Source organism: Phyllostomus discolor, chromosome 6 (genome assembly GCF_004126475.2).
Source record: "Phyllostomus discolor isolate MPI-MPIP mPhyDis1 chromosome 6, mPhyDis1.pri.v3, whole genome shotgun sequence".
Lineage (NCBI taxonomy): Eukaryota > Metazoa > Chordata > Mammalia > Chiroptera > Phyllostomidae > Phyllostomus > Phyllostomus discolor.
Genome location: NC_040908.2, coordinates 42,573,040 through 42,595,822, shown reverse-complemented (window position 1 = coordinate 42,595,822; position 22,783 = coordinate 42,573,040). Strand labels below are relative to the sequence as shown.

Below are 22,783 nucleotides of genomic sequence, written 5' to 3'. Positions count from 1 at the left end.
TATGCTTCTCAGGAAGCCATCTCTGCTACTTCCAACATGCCCTTCACCCGTGTTCTTATGTCATGCAATGTCCACTTTCTGGAACACCAGCCAAACGGACAGGTCTCCAAATGGACTTTCTCTGAGTAATCTTTGTATTCTCCAGCTAGCAGAGTATCAGACCCATTCACTCAAGTATATACATACATGTGTATACACATATACATACATACCTATGTACTTATATACAAACATATGGGTACATGCACAAATCCAAGAAAATATTTATTCAGAACTTACTATGTGCCAGATAGTTTTAGTAAATGTTCGTTGAAGTAACACCTGTACTCTTGAAAATGCTACTACATTTTTTCAAGTGAGATGTATTGAAGGCCTCACCTAAGTTTTTCAACTGAAACAATTTTATCTCCCAAAAGACATTCAGAAATGTTAGGAACATTTTAGATTGTCACAATTTGGGGAGCAGGATGATATGGTAACTAGTGAGTAGAGGCCAAGGACGTTGCTGAATATCCTGCAATTTGCAGGCAGCCCCTACAACAGTTATCTAGCCTCAAATGTCAGTAGTGTAGGAGTTGAGAAACTCTGACCTAAAGAGCTAACTAATGTGAGAACTAATTTGAATGTACTTAGCCAATGATTTATTTAAAACACGGAAACAAGGAAAAACAGGATAAAAACTTAAGTTGCAAATTTCTGTCTATGTGAACAGGATTGTAATACCAGCAATAGTAATTGAAACAGGTCAGAAGAGCAGGTTTGGGGAAGGTCATGGTAAACTTAGCTATGGAATGGAATACCTAGGAAATGTGTGACTTAAACTCAATAAGGTGTTTCATGACTGGAGATTTATTAGAAGTGATGAGAGTGAATGAGATTGATAGGAGGGAAAAGATGGGAAGAGAAGCGGTGATTAACTTTGAAGAAGTAGGAGACAAAAAGAGGAAGGTTAGGAGAGGAGCAACCAGGAAAGCATTGTGCTACATAAGTGTTTCAAGTGTGAGTGTGTGTGAAATACTTCAGAGCAATGAAGAAGGGGAACTAGAAGAGTTTACATTTGGAAGTTAAGACATCTTTAGTGATTTTTTCCACAGAGAAATTTCAGAAGATTGTTAATAGTTGGGGAAGGTGGTTTGGGTTATGGCAAGAACCAAATTTTAAGGGTTGAGAATAAAACTGGTACCATATCAAGTTTAGCTGACTGAATAAAAGTAATGGCAAAGTTAAGATGGAAAGAATAGTATCTTTAGGGAAAGCAGGGGGTGAATGAAGGTTTTGGGGGTGTTCTAGTTTCCTAAGGTGCCACAACAAATTACCACAGATTGAGTGGCTTAAAACAACAGAAATTTGTTCTCTTATAGTTCTGGAGGCTAGAAGTCCTAAATCAAAGCATTGCTAAGCCAAGCTCCCTCTGAAGGCTCTAGTGAAGAATTCTTCCCTACCTCTTTCTAGCTTCTAGTGCTTGCTGTCAATTGTTGGCATTCCTCGGCTTATAGATGCATCATCACTCCAATCTCTACCTCTGTCCTCACATGGCTGTCTTCCTTCTGTGTGTCTCTATGTCTAAATTTTCCTCTCCTTTCTTTTATAAAGACACCAGTCACTAGATTTTGGGTCCACTCTAATCCAGTATGGCCTCATGAGGTTCCAAGTAGATACAGATTTTGGAGAGATAACTATTCAATTCAGTAGAGGGGGTTTAGTTAAGATAAGGGGATGTCACCGTAATGAGATGCCACTTCATACCCACTAGGATGGCTAAAATAAAAAAGACAGACAGTAGTAAGTATTGGCGAGAATATGGAGAAGTTGGAACCCTCATACATTTCTAGGTGGGATTGTAAAGTGGTACAGGCACTTTGGAAAAATATTCTGGCATTTTCTGGAAAGGTTAAACATAGAGCTACTATATGACCCAGTAGTTTCACTTCTAGGAGTATACCCATGAGAATCAAAGAAAATTCATCCTCACACACAAAAAACCTGTCCATGCATGTTTATAGCATTATTACTAATAGCTAGAAAGTAGAAATAATCCAAATGCCCACCAATTGATGATTGGATAAATTGTGATATAGTTATATAATGGAATATCATGCAGCCATAAAAAGGATGAAGTACTGACACATACTACAGTATGAAGGAACTTTGATAGCTTTATGCTAAGTGAAAGAAGCCAGTCATAAGAGCCACATATTGTATGATTCCATGTATTGAGATTAGTGGTTGCCAGGGGCTAAGGGAATACGGAGGGGGGGCAGTAGGGAATGACTGCTAATCATGGGGTTCTTGGGGTGATGAAAACATTCAGAAATTAGTGGTGATGGTTGTATAACTATGAGTTTGCTAAAAACCAGTTAATTGGGCCTTGGCTGGCATAGCTCAGTGGATTGAGCACGGGCTGCGAACCAAAGTGTCGCAGGTTCGATTCCTAGCCAGGGTACATGCTTGGGTTGCAGGCCATCACCCCCAGCAACCGCACATTGATGTCTGTCTGTCTGTCTGTCTGTCTCTCTCTGTCTCCTTCCCTTCCCTCTCTGAAAGTGAATAAATAAAAAATCTTAAAAAAAATCTAAAAAAAAAATTTTTAAAAACCAGTTAATTGTACACTGTTAAAGGGTAAATTTTATAGTATGTGAATTATGTCTTAGAGTTGTTATTAATGAAAAAAAGGTAAGGGGATGTTTGATATATTTCTGTGCTGAAGAGAGACAAACCCTCGGGTGGTTACAACTTTGCTTATCTTGGTCCAGTCACATGGTGACTTCAACAGCAGCATATTGGAGCTCATCATTTTAATAAACTATGAGTGCATCTGAAGTATATTTAGCCCAAATATGTCTTATAAATAAAAATGGTATATAATTTAAGCTATGAATTCTAAAGTGTGGGCAAAAGATAGTTATCTAAGTCTTACCAGGTTGTTGTTCCAGGTGTAAGAATGATAAAATGAACTTACCTAAATTTAAATTTTCAGTATAGATTGTTATGAGAAAAGTCTTCCCTTAACCTTAAATATGATTACTATATTGGCCTACCTACTAAAGAAAAAGAACATTTTAATTATGCTAGAGTTATACCGATTTCAGATATGGTTATGATGACACATTCATAAAATCATGTTTTAAAAATAATATGTTGATTAGAGGGACTACTTTAATCATTCATCATTGTATATTGAGCCAGATTAGTAGTTAACATTTTTGAGTACTTACTTTGTATCAAGCACTGTTTTCTGTTCTTATGAGCCATCTTTTTAAATCCTCACAGCAAGCCCTTTGAGATACAGAGAAGCGAAGTAACTTCCCAATGTTACATAGCTAAGAACTGGAAGAGCTGGGAACCCAAACGGGCCATATTAAGGAAGGCAGCCCATGTTCTTAGCCACAAGATTATGCTGACTCTCTTCAAAGTAGATTGGGATATTTAATGAAAAGTTCTTGAGATTAGCATGAGTGGCCCAGATCACAATTGAAGTATGAGCTTGAGCATTATATTAGAAGTGTAGGAGCAGAAGACATTTCTCTGTGGCGACAGTGTGCTATCCAAAGGACATTAACGTAATTCTCATTATTTTCCCTTGCCAGTATGAGGTGAAAGCTCCCGTTCCTTCTACCTGTTTCAGAAATATTTGTAAGCAAATGGCAAAAATGCATGAAGCTATGATTGATCTCCTTCCAGAAGAGCAAATACAAGTGAGTAGTGTAGTTTCTAAAACTACTTTTTTATATATAACATATTATGTGCATGTAGAATTAGTGTTTAACATACTTTGGGCACAATTATCCTTAGTTCATGTTCTATTGTGATTATTATTTTTTCCAGTTGTTATATTGACTTAGGGAATGTGGATAAAAATTTCTGATTTCAAAGTGCTCCTTACTCTGACAGGTCAGAGCAATAATAGCCTTGCTGTATAGTCAGCAATTCTAAAAAGCACATTTTCCATTTGTCCATTGAGCATCAGAGATTCCAGATTCTACTTCCATCATTCATTACATTATTACCGTATTTGCCATGTATAATGCGCTCCTGTGTATAATGTGTACCCACGTTTTGGCCCCAAACTTTCAGGAAAAAAACCTTTAATTTTAATTTTTTTAATTCAATTTTTTATTTATTTATACTTAATTACTTTATTGTAAAGAAATTTTAGCATTTATTCTTGAACATATGGTGCAAGCAATTTTATGTAACAAATAATTACAAAATGCAAGAGCAGATATAAGGTATTTCAGGTACTACCCATGTATAATGTGCATCCTTATTTTTCCCTCAAAAATTTGGGCAAAAAAGTACACATTATGCATGGCAAAAAACCATAGTTTGAAAATCAGAGTTGGCATTTATCAATGAACATAAATTATGTTACTCATGGTGATTATTCCAAATTGGATAGGGGAGGAATTACTGATAGAGTTAACAATGAGAAGGCACATAAAGTAACTTAATCAATATGCCTTAAGTATTTTTTAGATCAGGATAAGTAATCTATAATAGGCACAAACCAGAAAAAATCAAATGAGTAGTCTTTAGCACCACCCACTGTCCCTACAGTAGTCCTCTACAGAAGTATCACAAGAGTTCTCTTCACTTTTCTTTTCATGGGAGAAAGTTTATTTAGAAAGTCACAGAGGTAGAACAAGTGAGCTGTAGAAGAAATGGGCTCAGAAACAATTACAGAGTCAAAAAAAAAAAAAAAGATGCCCTTGGGGCTTAGGAAAAAGAGAGATGGGAGGAAGGTAGGCCTGGGGAAGGGGGCAGGGAAAGGTGTGGTCTGCAGAGAGTAAAAGCACACAGCTCCCTCTTCACTCTTCAGTGACATTACTATTTTTTTACTTTCTCTAGTAAGTTCCTAGTTAATGTATTACAGAATTCTCCATTTCTTTTTACCTGTCATGATATATACTGCTTATATATCTCAGAGGACTTTCTAAGGGGCAGGAAAGCAGTGATAAGTCATAACACTAAAACAAATAATATTGAAAAGGGGAAAAAGAGCTTTCATCCAACTAAGTACAAAAAATATACTAAAATAACAATAAAATACTTTCAAGGGAGCGTTTTAAAGGTACAGTATATTGCCAAAATGAAGGTTATTTAAAAATTTTTCTGATTTGATATTGGTGATAGCAGATACTTATGCCTTCTATTTCAGTAGAACTTTAAGAAACTTAGTTTTATTTCTCTTACAGATGTTATTTTTAAGAATTAATGCAAGTTACAAACTCCACTTAAAAAAGCAATTATCTCATTTAAACGTGATAAATGATGGAGGACCTCAAAATGGGTATGTTTTCAAAATATTTTTACCAAATGCTGCCATATCAAATTGTTTGATTTGTTGTAATCATTGTGCTGTCCTTTTCCACTACAGTCATTCTGGGGCCAAAAAATTGTAAAATCAGAAACTTTTTGCTTTTTTTCTCCTCTGTGTGGATGATATATATCTATGTCTATCTGTCTATGTTAAAGTGTTTTATAAATGGTCACTTACTTAACTGACCTTACATGTCTGTTTTGAGGCCATGTGGGTTAGTAGTACCTTCTTAGGTTACCCAATAGAGTCTTCCGCTATCCAGACAACTCAAAAGTCCCACTTTGTACCTGTGGCACCATGAAAAAGCCAGTTTACCTCTGTGCCTTATTTATAAAATCTGCCTAATGCCTTCACAGGGTTACAAAACAGTAAGGGTTAATATGTACATATCTTATCACAAGCCATTGAACAAACTATATATCATTTGTGAAATATATTATAGAATATATGAGAAAACAGGATTTACAATGTGAAAACTTGGGTTAAGTTCTGCAACTTACTAGCTTTGTAACTTTGGGCAGATCACTTACACTCTCTGAAAGATATGGGGAAAGATTATACAAAATGCAGTGATTTCTTAAGTGTGTTACCTGTTCCATGGATTTTTAGGAATAAAATATTCCAATTAAAGGAGTTTCAGGCTTGAATGTCAGATTTATAAGAACAAATGAAAAATGTGTTCTGCAGTCAGAAAGAAGTTGGCCTTGCCCTTAAAAAGAAGTACCCTGAACTGATTATGCAAAAAAACTATTTAGAAGTTTCAGACTGCTGAATCTTTCAGCCAGGCTGAAATTCAAAGTTTTACACAAAAATCTGATTCTCTGTCTTGATTACTGATTCTTTTTTTCCTTTTTTTTAAATTAGTTATTTTCAAAGATTTCAAAGCCCTAGAAGAGTTCAAAGTTAGTATAATGAACATCAAATATCTTTCAGAGACTATTCAGAAGGAGCTAATATTTTTAACTCCCACTTCACCCTTCTACTTTAATTTGCAAAACTGAATCTGGGTTGTTGATTTTTCTCAGACCAGTAGTTCTGAAGCATCCAGTTTAACTCATTACCCATTATTATCTTTGGTAATATAGCTATTTGAAGATCAATACAGTCTTAAGAGATCTTCACTGTCATATACTTTTAAAGACACTAATTCTGTATAAATTGATTTGTGTCTTTCAGTAATCCTTTGAAAGATAGAATTCCTTGAAAATTAACCCCTAGGCTCTAGCCAAAGACATAATACACTATGTACTTAAAAGAATTTTTGTTGCTATAATGATTGACTCTAAAAACGCACTTTTTTCAAAGTGAAATTCACATAACATAAAATGAACTGTTTTACAGTTAATTCAGTGGTACTTAAACATTCACACAACCACCACTTCTGTGCAATCACCATCTGTTCAGTTCCCAACATTTTTTACTTCCCCATGAGGAAGAGCAGTCGCTCCCTACTCCTCCTCCCCAGCACTGTACTTTTTCTTTTGAATGTGATTTTTCTCTATCTTAAGATATTTTAAGAGACAAAGAGAATACTTATATTGCTGCTACTTAGAATTGATCATTTTAAAATTTTGACATTTTCACTCGAAAAAAATTTTTTTTAAAAAAGCTTTCATTGCAAATGAAGCTGAAGTATCCCTGGACCCCATCACCAGTCTTACTCACTTCCCTCCATCCCTTAGGCAATATTTATAGTAAATCTGGTCTATATCCTTTAAGTCTTTCTCATTTATTATCTCTATCTTTAAAAAAATGTATTTTATACATTTAATTTGCTTATGATAGTATATTCTGCTTGCCTTTTCTACTTAATGTTGTTACTGACTTATCTATAGTTATGTAAATTATCCATATTTTGACTGCTTTACTGTATTGTCCCACATGAATCACCTATCTTGAATGTATCCGAGTTCCTCTAGTGATAGATTTCTAGGTCAGTACTTTTTCCATTACAACCATGCCACAGTGAAGATCTTTATACACATCTACAGGTTTGGCCATTTCTTTAGGTATATACCTACAAGTGGATTAGAGCACATGTACATTTCCATTCTACCAAGTATTACCAGAATGTTTTGCAAAATGACTACCAAGTTTACACTCCCACTGTTTTGCCATATCCTGTCAACGTTTGCTGTTGAGGCTTTCTTTGTTGCCAGTCTGATGGAAGACAATGGTATTTGATTTTGATTTGCAATTCCTGTTTGTTATCTTTTCATACATCGATTAGTCATTCAGAGATTCTCATCTGTGACTTTTCCTGTTCATATTCTTTGCCTATTTTTCTTGGGTATTATCTTTTTCTTGTTGATTTTAGATAGATGCCTTCAAACTAATCCTTTGTTGGTTATATATGTTGCAAGTATCGGGTGTCATGTTCTCTTTTATCAGTTTTTCAGTTTTGATATAAAACATTTTCTGTGCACTTTCTCATATAGATTGTAAATAGTGTTTACTAAACATAACTTGATATTTTTAAATGGAGATCTACATTAATTTTAATTTTAATGTAGGGATCTTGCCTTAGAAAAGTTTTGTTCTGTTTTGAACCACTGCTGTCAGTTTCACTGTACTTACCATATTATCACAAGAAGTATAATTTAGAATCCTTCAATTAAGTGAATTTCGAACAAAAAACATGGTCCTTAATAAATTCTGCTATGTGATAAAAGGTGAAACACTAAGTACCTAAGTCCAAAGGTGTTTTTAAATTAGACTGTACTACAGATATGAAGGCTACTTAAACACCTTTGCCCCAAGGTATCCAGCAATCCAGAACTTATATATTTATTAAAATAGTAAAGCCAGAGTTCTCTTTTACAAAATACTGCATCAAGATTTCCTATTTGTTTTTCCATGGGTCACATCTTTCAAAATACACATAGAATCAGATGCGTCCCTATTTAATTATGCAGATTTGATATTTCTGTTTACCTAAGCATTCTTGCCAGGAGTGTTTCTTCACATTATAGGCATTAATGTGACAGCTCAGTGTAATTCTCTCTTTTCATCGAGTGTTGCTGTATTATCAGTACTGTGATTTTATTAGTCATATACATGTATGCTCTAGTGACAACAGATCAAAAAAGCTTAACCTGTAATTTCCTCTATTTCATTGTTCTAATTTATTGGGCAGAATTCTGAAACTAAATCCAATCTGCGCTGATTTAAAATATTTATTGTTGAAACAGAAGCACTTAAGTGGTCTGTCAATATGATAGCAGGAATATATTGACATTTGGTTTCTAGGAAATCTGAATTTTGAATAACAGTCTAGCAGCTAGGATAGGACTCAACTCTGTGAGCATTGCTACTTTAATTATAAAGTTTGAGATTAAAAATAACTTTCTCTCCAATGTTTAGGTTGGTCACAGCAGATGTAGCTTTTTACACTGGAAATCTTCAAGCCTTAAAAGGCCTTAAAGATTTGGACCTAAATATGGCTGAGATCTGGGAACAGAAGAGGTGATGACATCCTGGAAAACTGGGTAGCCTATCTGACCATGGGATGTATATGTTTATAAAGGAAATACTGGATGCCTGCAATTCAAGAACTGAACCTGGAACCCAAAGTGAACTGGGGTAGGGGAAGGGGAGAAGGAAAGTATCAGTGTTGGGAAACGGGGATTAAGTGTGATCTACAAGGAATGCCTGTTTTATGCTTCCTTCAGTGAGGAGTAGCTGATCAGGTGTCTATAACATTTCTCATTCTTTCTGGAAACAGACTCAGGTTTCTTTGGACCAAATCCAAAAGAACACATAGCTGTAACACAGCTGTAGCTGACTAGAATGCTCTGTATACTTTATATTAAAAAATGCTTTGCATTTCTTCCAGTGCAATGAAATTCATATGGTGTCCCACCTTATTTAATGATGGTACAATTTAAAATATTAAAATCTTAGTCAACCTCTGTAGAAAGTTTTCTCTATGAAAGTAAAACTGTTTGAAAAATTATTTTTTTACAGATCTTTCTATAAAAAATAAACAACTTTTGATTGCTTGGATTTAGGAATTTAATTTTTGTGTTAGTGACCAATGTTAAGTTTCAGGCTTTGTATGTCACATATTCAGTCCTCCTACCATCATTCTATGTCAACTGGGTGAAGCCTTCCAGAATAGTCTAAATACTTGAAAGGGTGATCACAAGTAATACAGAATAAGATATTGATGTTTATTTATGCAACTAATTTAAATGCTTTTCAGAAGTGGTATATGAAAGTCTGCAGTTTAATAGTTGTATTTTTATAAAAATATCTATGAAAGGGTTTTGGTTTTTTGCCTTTTTATTTCTAGCAGAGGTAAGAATATGTTTTTATATATTCTGCCCACTTATGCATTTTCATTTTAACATTTAGATAACATGGAATATGGTTTCCTTGGGTTCTTGTTTTAAGTTACTTTTGATGTGTCTAAGAACAAAGACCAGGGAGAAACAGAAAATATAAGCTCCTGTGTTGGGGCCAGAAAATGAGGTGATGAGTAAGTTATTTACAGACTTTTTGTAATATCTACCTTCAAAATTAGAATCAGCAGCACTCTACAAATGAAAGTGCCTGTGCCTAACTTCACACCAGGAATCTTGCCTAACCCTGTCGGAGTGCCTAACTTTGTGGTGATTATGTACAATGAAATAGTCTTATTTTGTGCTCTTTGGTTTCCTAAAAGGAAAGCCTGTTTTCTTTCCTTTTTCATTATAGAGGTATGTCATTGGCTTTGAAATGTCTGTCTGAAATAAAGCTGTAAACAATTACCAGACTTTAAAAGACAACTTTTTTAATAGTATACAGTAAACTTTAAACAAGTGGCCTACTCAAAAAACAAGTATGGAAGAATTGGAAAATGTAGTTGATTCTTAAGAGAAAAGCCACAAGTTATACTACCTGTAGACCTGATTTGAAAGGTTATTCATGAACATTTTTTAGTGACAACAAGGAAGCTTCAAGAAACGAAGCTTCAAGGAAAGGGAACTTGTGAAAGTTATACCCACACCCAGTGTACTGTAGAACAAGGATGTGAAAGAAATGTCCTACCTCCACCCACCCCCACTCCTCTAGCTGGGAAAAGAAACACCACTGTTTTAAATAAATGGAGAGTCTGTGGAAAGTATGGCAGGCATCCCAGCTTTAGAACTAAATAAATAAAAGGCACTAAATACCTTCAAGTTTAATTCCTATGGAAATAATGATGTGGTTAAGATTCTCAGAAATGCAAAAACTTGATTTTTTTAAGTAACTGGTTGAGCACAACCTATTCCAAGAACAAATCTTCCAACTGATACAGTAACTATTTAGCAACAGTAAACCATTTTTCTTCACCATTTCATAAATTTAGCATTGAAAAGTATAAATGTACACATGTATTGCTTCACAGCTTTATTTTTGAAATCACAAGCAATTCAAAGTGACCATCACTGAGGCCTCTGTTAAAAGATTTTCCAGCAGAGCTGCCCCAGTTTTCAGATTAAACAATATTGCACTTAAAGATGAACGTTCAGGATCCTCTTCCAAGAAGAAAAGTATTGCTTCCATCTGTGCTTTTCTTAGGCTAAAAGCATACTCTTAGGCTTAAAGGCAGAAAACTCTACTTTAAAAATTAACACTGCAGGTTACAGTAAAATAGTAATGTACCTGCCTATCTTAGAATCCTAGAGAACATTTTATTATAAGAAACTAACCCATAATTAGTATAAAGTGTACATAGTATTTTTTCATTTCAGTGGTCCAAGATGCGAAGGTTCCCAGATACAATCTTGTTTTCTAATACTGCTCCAGGTGGGATGTCAATTCGGTCACCATGATTTGCGATGATGATAACAGTTCCCTAAGGGATGGGAAAACAAAAAGCAAGAGGGTAATTGCAACTGAAGCTGAAATGCAATTGGTTTTTCATCAAGTTTATGTAGAACTCCATTTACAACAGTAACTACATTTGCAAACATTAAACATGAAAAACAAATAACATGTTAAGGAAAATTGTAATATGTCCTCTGCAACACTCCCAGCATTATTCCTAGATTCCTTGTCTCCTTATCAGAAGTGGTACAGGGAGTGGGAAGTAAACCCAGTGCCGCAACATGACTGGCCCTTTCAAAGAACTATTTCCAGGGCCACCAGAATTATGTACTTCCACAAAGAAACTAACGGGTGCTTAGTTTATATTTACATATCAGTTTGGGGGTTTTATTAAGAACAGTTTACTCATAAATTTTTCATATCTTAAGTGAGACTGGTTAGATAGGGTAGTATGAGCAATAAAATTCAATATATATGTGGTTTTTGGTTTTTCAGGATCTTCATTTAAGTAGCTGAAATCTAGGTATGGGATTTTATTTTTTAACATTTTTTTAAATTTATTGATTCTAGAGAGAGAGGGAAAGAAACATCGATTTGTTCCACTTATTTATGCATTCATTAGTTGATTCTTGTATGTATGTACCCTGACCAGGATTGAACCCACAACCTTGGCATGTCAGTACAATGCTCTACCTGAGCTACCTGGCCAGGGGTTTAGGTATGGGATTTTTAAAAACTACTTGATTAGGAAAAATCTGTTGTGTCTGGTTCTGAGCTTTAACACTTATACCTATAGTTATTCCCATTTCTTATGTCAGGCTGGAATGATGGTTATAAAAGTACCTAAGTACTACAGAATGTGAATGACTATTGTTTATAATAGTTGATGACAACAGATTACTTTAATAGGAATAGATTATATTCAGTATAAATGAAGTTGTCATTTTTTTCTACTTTTATTTAGTTTCAAATAGTCATCTTTAGTGAGGTAATGCTAATTTAACAGTGATTCTGTTTTAAAGATTGTCATATTTCAATAAAATAGTACCAGTTCAATTATGTATTAGTGTGTGCTTTCCATTTGAATGCTATATTCCACAAAATTCCCATATACAACAATTATAATTGTATTTTAACTATGTTGTATATCTATGGAAGACGGTATTAATACTAAATATTATAGTAAGCTATTTCATTTTTTAACTGTATCTGTATCTACACATCTGGTACAGACTAGGAAGTATTCCTTAAAATAAAGGTGAATTTAGGACTAGAAAATAGAACCTGTTTCTTAAAGCTATAGGATCTGTAATTTTCGTAACACACCTTCAATGAAACATTCTTGCCAAATGTCACATCTCCTGAAACTGTGAGATGATCTAATTCAAGCATATCTGGTATACTTTCGAATCTCCTTAGATAATCCTGAACCTGAAAGAAAAATGGAAACATATAAATTGTTTCAAAAATGGGCTAAGGACTAAATTTACAAAATAGTTTAACTGAACTGTAAAAACATTCTGTTTATGGCCAAGTTCAGGCCCTCTGTGGGAAGAATCTATTTGTTAGGGAAGAACCTATTTGTTAAACACTGACCATATGCTAGATCCTGTGCAGGAGAGACCAGGAAATAACATTGCCCCTCAAATCAAGCATTTTAGAGCTGAGCAGATCAGACATCAGAAAATGAATAATAAAGAGAAAACCAACTATTATGCTAAGAGCCATATGAGTAGTTTAGATAACCCACAGTTAGTTGGAGAGAGGTCATCATGGTCTGAAGCACACCAGACTGGAGCTCGGCTTTAGGGTGGGTAGGATTCAGAAGAAATGAAGAGCAACTGCACAGATTATCATTATAAATGATTAATGTCTTTGCCTCTTGTTTCCTTATATTTACAGGCACTAGAAATTGTCCTATATGGCTTTGTTTCCTTTTTTGCTGAGAAAAACAGAAGCAATTGGAAAACTTTCACTGGCTTCTACTGCCACTGCTACCATCCTCAACCCCCACCCCTGCCTTGCCCCCTCACCCATTACTCTTGTCCCTCCTAGTACTGAGGCTGTACTAGTTCTCCTTCAACTTAAGACCAGCCCTTCTTACGGCCCATTCAAAGAATACTGTCCAGCATTTCTCCTTTCTCCCTCTTCAATGGTTTTCCCCTCTTGACTGCATCGCTTCATATCCATAAATGTATAGGTATACTGTAAATTCCATCTTTAAAAAACAAAACGAAAACCCTCAAATCTTATATTCCTTTCTATCTATGGCTATTTTTGTTTTTAAGGTAACATGCTTGAATAAGTTGTCTACATTTGTATCTCCAATTTCTCTTCTATTCTGTTTTAAATCCATTCCAGTAAGTCTCCAAAACTTCTTTACGATCAATCTTATGGTGAATTCTCATTCATGGTACTTGATTCAGCAGTAGCACTTGACAAAGATGATCACTCCCTCTTTTCTTCATTTGGCTTTCAGGACATCTCATTCATGGTTTTCTACCCAGTTCCTAACCTGTAACTCCTCAGTCACCTTTGCTGCTTCTTCCATCTTAGCCCCATCATGTAAGTCTTGAGAGTGCCCGAGGGCTCAGTTCTTGGAGCACCCACCTCCACTCCTCACTTGCCATCTAGGTGATCCATGTTATGGCTTTAAATACCAGCTATAACTTGACAACTCTCAAATGTAACTGTGTCTTCTAGATCCCTTTTCTGAGCTCCAGACTTACACACTCAGCTTCTCCATTTGAAGGTCTAATAAACGTAGTATCTCCAAAATTTAACTTCCCATGCTACTCCCCCTAAACCTACTCTACCCAAGCCTTCCCCCATCTCAGTAAATGGTGATTCCATGCTTCCAGTTGCACAGGCCAAAAATTTTGGGAGTCATCCTTACTCTTTTTTATCTTCTCATCTATGCCAATGGTTGACTCTTACAGATACAACTTTGAAAATATCTCATAATGTCAACATTTTTTCACTATTTCCACTGCTACCACCCTGGTCCAAAGCACCATTTCCCTTTGCCAGGATTCCTGCAACAACCTATTCCTCAGTCTCCCTGATTCACTCTTCAGCCCACAACTCACCAATAGCTTTTCATCTACAAGGAAAAAAAAAAGCAGTACTCCCAATACTTAATTACAAGGTTCTACATAATCCACCTACTCCCAGTGCCTTACTTGCTCACTCTGCTCTGGCCACACTGTGCTCTCCAATGTGCCCAAAACATGTTCTTCCTCAGAGCAACTAACCATTGCCTATGCCGCCCCTGTTCTCAAATTGAGGCAGCTGAAGTTCTTATCTCCTGCAGGATATGGAGAGTGGGAGGGAACTGAAGGGAGCATGAGGCTAGTCCAAATATGGTCGGCAATCCCACATCAGGATGTGAGAAGATAGTGGGTCCTTGCATCACCAGTATTTTCCCAGTCCAACCAGGCTGATAAAAGGCATCAAATAATGGAGAGACTACGAAGATGCCAGATGGCTATCCTGGAATTTCCAATGCAGCCATAAGACCCACTACACACCAGGTGGCACTAAACCACAACCAGAACTAGAATAGTTTGGATGGCATAGCAGGACTCTACAGGTCAGCCACAAAGGCTCACCCTGCCACTGCATTAACCTCTCGATATTTTAACATGATTAATTTTGGGGGATTCCCCTTCTCATGTTAGGATTGGGTTGACTGGACTTGCTGTTCCTCCTGCCTGGAATCTTTCACCCCAGACACATGCATGACACAAATTTTCTCAGTGAGGCTGTCTCTGGCCACCAATGTAAAATGACACCACTACTACCCCACCCACACATTCCTCTTCATGCTATATTTTCTCCATAGGCTTTTCTACCACTTGATATATATACTACTATACATTCAATTTATTTGCTTATCATCTTCCTTACCCTACTATAGTATCCATGAAGGTAGGATTGTAGTCTGTTTTATTTACTGCTAAATACCTGGGATGTAGAACACTGCTCAGCAAATGGAAGGGGCTATGTTTGTTAAGCCAGAACTAACATTCTTCTGATAAAAGTAGTAACGGTCTAAAAGAGACAGATTCCAATTCACGTGTATATCATCATTATAATTACACATTTAGGAAATACAAATTAATGTGTATATCATATCTTTGTAATTACATACCTTTGTAAAAGAACTGCCTAATTTAACCAAGGGCACTGTAGGAAATTCCCGCTTTTCACTCATTGTCAGAGATCCTGCATTAAGGCTATAGAGGTTTGACATCACAAGCAAGAGATCTGACGTGGTTTTGACAGGCAGAAAACGGCTTCTAGGAACATTGATACCTAGAGAGTTCTCAAAACTTTTAATGGCAGCCCCTACCGCAGTCTCTAGCTGGATGACATTCAGGCCTCCATCCAGAGTCTGTAAGAAGAAGAGAGGGAGGGAGAGTATAGGTTTGGACAGTCTAGTTCCATGTTCATATTTGGTGAGTGGTTTCAGAGGTCCACTGAAGGATGCAGAATTTCAAGAACATTTATCAAGTACCTACCATAAGCCAGGTGCTTACATGTTATCTTTTTTCAGCCTCATAGCTCTTCCATTCAGTAATATTCCCATTTTATGATACAGAAACGCAGGTTCAGAAAGGTGCCTATGGCCAAAAGGCCTCTAAGTATCAGAGCAACAAGTAAGCTGAGGTACATCCTCTACTTTTGGGCCCAGTGCTCTTGCCACTACCAGGGCCAAGTAAGGGCACCATGGCCCAGCACCCTAAAGAGCTGGATGTAGACTCTGAAAGCCAAAGCCAGGACCTGGAGAGACTGACTAGGCAAAAGGAGTGACAATGCACCAGACAGGCCAGTGGGAGTCGGGGAGTGGGCCTGTGTGTAGCCTACAATGATCTCAGGAACCAGGGAGCCAGCACTTTGACTTACCTTTGGATTCACAATGATTTCCATGTCAATGGCATTCTGCTCCTGCAGCCTTTTAACTGCTGCAAGAGAGATCCAGAGGTTGTTTGTGTTAAATATTTTGAATTTTGAGACAGACTTGAACTCATCAACATGTGCTTTTGGCACTTGAGCAATTTCCACCAGTCTCAGCTTTCCTTCATACTGAGTGAGTGTCCCACCCTAGAAAAGGCAGAGAAGAATGTATGAGTGCTCCACATGTCTCCCAACCACATTCATACCATACTGTTTATAGCCTGTGAATGTTACAGAAAAGACACTGAGGATAAAATCCTCTAGAAATAAAAAGCATTGGCAGTGATTCAGTCTGTGATACAAAACAAAGTACACATGAAGACAGAACCAAAGATTCTAAGATTCAATTTAGGGTGTCTGTTACTTTATACTATATACCTACCCTCTTGTCCACGGTAGAAGCTCTGGGAAGACATCAGTCTCTCTCACTTTCTGAAGGCTGGCTACAGGAACAGTCATTCCTTTTATTCCTAAACCACTGCCATCACAAAATAACCAGTCCCACCGCCTCAGACCCTGCTCTGACTAGCTCTCTAGGATAAGGGGAGAAAAGGGAAGACAGAGGCACAAGTAGACAAGAAGTGACCACTGTGTGGCCTTACAGTCATGAGGCCACAGCAGTGTGGGAGGAGGGGAGCATTCACTCATGGGTGGGATGGACATTTATAAATGCATAGAACCCAGCTCAGGAACTGACTGTTTTAGTATTCACACATTGCCCACCTTTTTTATACTCCCTGTGAGTGATTAGTAAAACCTTGTGTACCATTTCATCAAAGGCCAAGTTTCATTACCTCTAAACATGCAAAGTTTGAAAACCAGATTTTTAAATGGTGATGGAAGGAGACTTGACTTGGGAGTAGTGAATACACAATATTCAGACGATGTGTTATAGAATTGTACACCTGAACCTATATAATTTTTATTTTTTAGATTTTATTTATTTTTAGAGAGAGGGGAAGGGAGGGAGAAAGTGAGAGAAACATCGATAATGTGGTTGCCTCTCACATACCCCCAACTGGAGACCAGACCTGCAACCCAGGTATGTGCCCTGACTAGGAATTGAACTGGTGACCTACCCTTTGGTTCACAGGCTGGCACTCAATCCACTGAGCCACACCAGCCAGGGCTGAAGCCTATATAATTTTATTAGCCAATGTCACCCAATATATTCAATAAAAGTTAAAAAAAATAATCAAATTTTTGCTTTGTGCTAAACAAAATTGCATTTTGTTGCAATTACAGAGAGATTACAGTGATCAAACACAGAAATACATATTATACTAGAAATAGTAAATTTTCATTAAAGGAACAATGAAATAGAAATACTTAAGACTCAAACTAGAAGAATAAAGGTTTGAGCAAACTTACTGAAAGTGCTTTCACATGTTTCAAATTTCTGTTACAAATATGTGGAATTGTTTTCAGTTAAGATTGCCCGCATAGATTATTCAAAAAGTAAAGATGATTTTAATACTATTAAATCTGGATTTATATATACATCGTTACGTCACACAGAAGTTAGGGTACTCTACAGAATGCTATCTTGTTCTGTCTTAAAATGATGTTACCAAATGGGTAAGTGTTTTCTGCTTCACACGGGAGCTTTCCAATAAAAGTTTGAACTACATAACCTATGAAATGTGAAGATGTGAGTCCCCAAACTGCTTCCTCTCAGTATTTACCTTTACATCTGCACGTGTCTTATTTGTGACTTCCATGACAAATTCGCAGCGTTTTCCATTGGGTGGATTCATTAGATGATTAAGAATATAAAGATCCACTGTGGCACCCAGATTATCTATGTTAGACACAAAAATATACTCTTTGCCTTCTCCTATGAAGATATCGAGCAAACCAGAGTTGTAGAAACTGGCGTATATATCTCCATGACCTGGAGGGTACCAAGCTTCCGTATTTTCCCCTGAGTACGACACATCCTTCGCCACAGGCAGTAAAGATTCTTTATTAATCCTTGGGTACCTTAAAAAAAAAGGGCTTTTATCAACTCTAGAACACTGCAAACTTTCAAGAAAAACAGTTCATTTAATGTTAAATAAAACTCCCCTCCTTTTCAGTCTGTCATTAGTAATTTAATCAGATGATGTGAATCCATTTAAGAAAAACCTCATTATCTAATGTCCAAAAATCAGTTCCCTAGATAGTTACATTTACTGCAAAAATTTTTTTCCCACAGTCACACAGGTGGGAGGACACCTTATATTTTTTAGATAATATCTTTTATGACTGTCAAGGAGAGGAGATACAGTAAGTTTTCTCAAACTCATTTGGTCACAGGATTGTTCTTTTCCCTGAAAACTTATTTGGGAAAAGCTGTCCATTCTTATAAACAAAGATTGAGCGGTGGTACTCTTCTTTCACAGAAAATCAACAGCAGGTTAGTGCCCAGGGAAGGTGGCTTCCTGCTCCCAGTGAGGACCTGTGTAGGGGCAGGCAATGCGGGGAGAGGAGCTGGCCCTGTAACAGACTAAAGAGCAACTGGAATATGGAGGCAGAGCACCTGTGACATAACAGAGTCCTTGGAAAAACAGGTTTAAAGAAACACCGAAAAACTAAAGGTACACAGAAATATCTCTTCCGTGCAAATTCACATAAACCCGTGTCTGTCCTTAGATGGAAGCCTCATCTCCCCAGTTGCCTGGGCTGTACCACACTTCCTTTTTACATAATCTCCCTTCCCAAGTAGAAGATCTTCTCCAGAATTTATTAAATTTCCCCCAAGCCTGTATTAGGATGTTAAGGAAATTCCTTCCATTAGGAAAGAAGGTTACCAATATTGTGGAATATAGAAAGATTCCACCTGGAGCCCAAACATGCCCTCAGAAAGCAAAGACCTAAGCTATCCTCAAGTATTCTGGACCGGAAACAGGATCTCAAGCAGATTCCCTTTTAAGAATTGGAGTTACACAACCACAGTGTGATTAGAGCAATCACATATCTATTACATGTTCAGCCTCTAAAGGCATCAAACACTTGCAACATTAGCCTTGGGCACATGTCACACATCTTGAAGCTACTATGTTCAAACAAGACAAAGAAGTCCTTTCCCAGGAGTACCTCCGGCCCCACCTCCCCCAGAGTTAATTGTTTCTACTCCTTGTACCTGCTTTGATTGAAAGTGTAGATTTTCACACGACAATGACTATACTTCTGTAGTATTTTTTTTGTATCTTCATCTGTGTTAAAAGAGTTCATCAGAACAAGAGGAACATCTGTATTGTAAGTTTTGTTCAAATGCTAGGGAGGAAAATGACAATAAGATTATCCAGACTTAATTTTCTTTTGCATAAAGGTATAAAATGAACTCTTAATTGTTAATCACAAAATGTCCAAAACATTTTATATAGCCACATATATTGTTTTGAAATAACTACTTAGCAGAAGCTATTTTGCTAAGTAAGCAATTCACTACATACTTGCTCATTAAAATCACAAGTCTTTGAGAAAGAGAAAGTACTGTCTCCATTGTGTGGATGCTACGTGAGGCCCAGAGCAGGCAGGTCAGCAGGTCAGCAGGTCAGCAGCAGGGCAGGGACGCCTTCCTCCTGACCACAGTTTGACTCTGGAGCTGTGTGCCCTGCCACCATGCCCTACGACTTCAGCAAGTGCTGACTGAGCATTTAGTGTGTCTCCAGGGCATTGTGAGGATTTAATTAAGTACAAAGTTACAAAGTCATGGCTCTCTATTCTCACGATTATGTCAAGAGCAGTGAATCACACCCTAACTGAAATCCTTCAGTCTGTGGAAAAAGCCGAGGCAACAGAGTGGGAGGAAAACAGGGCCTCAGAAGTCAGACTGTCCTGTGTTCTGCACCTGCTAACCAGGGAATCTTGGGCAACCAAGGCCTGTTTGTGCCTTGGTTTCCTCGTCTCTAAAATGGGGATGGTAACAGTACTTATCCTACAGAGTTTTTGAGAGGAATAAATGAGTCAATTCATGTAAAGAGCTCAGGATAATACATGGTGTACAGTATGTACTGGATACACGTTAGCCACTGCTACTCTTAGTTCTGTTACTGTGGTTGCCAACACCGTATTAGGAACTAGAAATAAAGAAATGAAAAAGACTGGCCACGGTCTCTGAAGAGCTTACAGTCTATGATTAATGACTTCATCATAAGAAAGAAGCCAAGAACAGTTCTTAGCATCCACAGCCTCTAACCAGAAATGTGAAATTCTCCCTAGCCCCCAAAGGGGTTAATAAAGCCGCAGCATCCCAGCTGTGATGAAGGGTGCCTCTAGAAAGAAGGGGGCTGAGTGGAGGGGAGATCAAAGGAAAATTCAAAGAGACCCAGAGATTTCAGCCATCACAAACGCTATTTAAAGATCAAAAGCTTTTGTATCACCCCAAGGATATGCCCTTAGGAACACCAAACTTTTTTATATACTAAAACCTACAAAAGAAAGCAAGCTCCCTGACTAGCTCAAATCCACATCTGTTATTTTATAAGGTAACAGTTATAATAATTTAGCAACTAAAAACAATTTTTGTAGCTTGTGAGAAAGGCTAAATGTTACTCACTTCAATTTGCTGAACGGTCAGGTCCAAAAATGTATTCTCATTCCTCACGCCAATCAGACTTTTTGGGCCTTTGCAGCCCATGCTGGTTCCCAAACCGCCATTGAGTTTTACCACCACTAACTTGTTCAGCACCGAAGATATATTATCAGGTAAGCCCCTGGCCTTTATCTTTTCATAGGGTTGAATCTAAAATTTAAAAGAAACAAACAAAAAGAATTATACACAATGGAATACTACTCAGCCATAAAAAAGAAGACAATTTTACACTTTGCAGTGGTATGGATGGGCCTGAAGAACATTATGTGAAGTAAAATAAGCCAAAGAGAGACAAATATCATATGATTTCACTCATATGTGGAATCTAATGAACAAAACGAACTAACAAGCAAAACAGAGACAGACTCATAGATAGAATACAGGATGACAGCTGGTGGGGGGAGGGTTAGGGAGTAGAGGAATTGAGCAATAAGTAAGAAGGACTCATGGACATGGACAACAGTGTAGTGATTGCTGGGGCAGATATAAGGGGAGTAAAAGGTAATGGGTAAAAACACAATAACAATTAAATCAAAAATTTAAAAAAGATTATAAAAGTACTTCAATCAGCTTTACGGAAGATTAAACTAAACCAATCCCAGGGTTGTTTCCAGGCTTTCTTAAAGAGTTTGCTTTCTTGTGCAAAGTTTCAGCTGCATTTCCTAGAAATGTCACAGGCCCTCTGGTTCAAAATCAAATACTTATTGCTAACTTCCCATGCATGCAGAAGTTGTTCAGTGGTTCATTTACAATGGAGTACTGGGGGGAAAGTTCAGTCTACAAATATTTGGCTAGCTGGTGAGAACATGCAGTCCTCTCAGACCATCTCCAAAACCGCAGAAATTCCCAATTTGCATCAATATAACAAAGGGGATACACAAAACTTTTCAAGTCTATAAATAGTTCTGGTACACTCAGGATCTACTTTAATTCTGGAGAAATATATATATATATATATATATAATCACACATTGTTCCTTTTCCAAAGGAGGGAAAAACCAAAACTAAAATATTCCTTGCCATCCTCCTCCACTAAGTCCTAAATTTGTCCTTCAGAGAATGATGGCATAGGGTTTTTGTCATATTTCTAGGTATGTACAAAGACAGAATTCCTTCCTTAAGGATTTAAATAATTTGAATAATTCACATGGTAGCTACCATACATTTACTTTTCATTGCCACATAGTATTCAATTTATCCATTACCATAGACAAAAATGTCATTAATCACTGATGATTTTATATATAGAAAATCCAAAGACCCTACAAATAAATTATTAGAACATTTTTTTAAAACTGCTTTTGGAAACATTGTGTACTATTGGTGGGAATGTATAAATGCTGAAGCTGTTTAAGAAAAAAAGTATGATGGTTCCTAAAAAAATTAAAAATAGAATTATTATATGATTCAGGAATTCCACTTTTGAGTTTATACCCCAAATAGTTGAAAACAGAATCTCAAAGAGATATTTGTGCACTCACATTCAAAATGACCTTATTCACAATAGCCAAAAAATGGAAGCAACGTAATTGTCCATCAACAGAAGAATGGATAAAACAAAATGTGGTATATATATAAAATAGAATATTATTCAGCCTTAAAAAGGAAGGAAATTGTGACACATGCTACAACATGGATGAACCTTGAGGACATTATGTTAAGTGAAATAAGCCCATCAAAAAAGACAAATACTTGTATGATTCTACTTATATAAAGCACCTAGAGTAGTCAGATTCATATAGACTGAAAGTAGAAGAGTGGTTACCAGGGGTTGGGAGTAGGAAGAAATGGCAAGTTTTTGTTTGAATACAGACTTCAAGTTTTACAAGACCTAAGAGTTCTGGAGATCAGTTTTGCAACAGTGTGAATATACTTCACACTATGGAAGTGTATACTTAAGAAAGTTTAAAGGTGATTGAAAAAAGACTGTTCCTGTATATAATGAATTAGAAAATAAAACTGATTAAAATGTGTCTTTTATAATACCATCAAAAATATCAAATACTTAGAAATAAATCTAACAAGATATTTAGGAGTTCTACATGGAACACTGTAAGCATATTTGAGAAAGACCGAAAGACAAATTCAGAGATGTATTTATCATGTTTATAAATTAGAAGACTTACTAATAC

General features: G+C 36.7%; 2 protein-coding genes and 1 long non-coding RNA gene across 6 annotated transcripts in view; 2 read left to right on the top strand and 1 right to left on the bottom strand.

Moving 5' to 3' along the window:
- Positions 1–10,100, top strand: part of VPS54 (VPS54 subunit of GARP complex) — a 100,409-nt gene extending 90,309 nt beyond the window's left edge. For all 3 annotated transcript variants that reach the window (XM_036028043.1, XM_028514613.2, XM_036028044.1), the window contains 3 exons: positions 3,588–3,695; positions 5,196–5,290; positions 8,684–10,100. In XM_036028043.1, coding sequence (XP_035883936.1) covers positions 3,588–3,695; positions 5,196–5,290; positions 8,684–8,789 — 309 coding nt within the window. In that variant the 3' untranslated portion in view covers positions 8,790–10,100. The remainder of the gene's footprint in view (positions 1–3,587; positions 3,696–5,195; positions 5,291–8,683) is intronic.
- Positions 10,101–10,671: 571 nt separating this feature from the next.
- The window catches only part of UGP2 (UDP-glucose pyrophosphorylase 2), a 60,248-nt gene continuing 48,136 nt past the window's right edge, over positions 10,672–22,783 (bottom strand). For both annotated transcript variants that reach the window (XM_028514616.2, XM_028514614.2), the window contains exons 4-10: positions 20,616–20,801; positions 19,197–19,330; positions 17,758–18,055; positions 16,022–16,219; positions 15,267–15,509; positions 12,440–12,544; positions 10,672–11,141 (exon numbers count right to left, since the gene is read on the bottom strand). In XM_028514616.2, the coding sequence (XP_028370417.1) occupies positions 11,034–11,141; positions 12,440–12,544; positions 15,267–15,509; positions 16,022–16,219; positions 17,758–18,055; positions 19,197–19,330; positions 20,616–20,801 (1,272 nt within the window). In that variant the 3' untranslated portion in view covers positions 10,672–11,033. The remainder of the gene's footprint in view (positions 11,142–12,439; positions 12,545–15,266; positions 15,510–16,021; positions 16,220–17,757; positions 18,056–19,196; positions 19,331–20,615; positions 20,802–22,783) is intronic.
- Positions 18,355–19,288, top strand: LOC118501110. The gene is made up of 2 exons (XR_004903698.1): positions 18,355–18,595; positions 18,633–19,288. It is a non-coding gene; the product is annotated as an uncharacterized LOC118501110 (long non-coding RNA).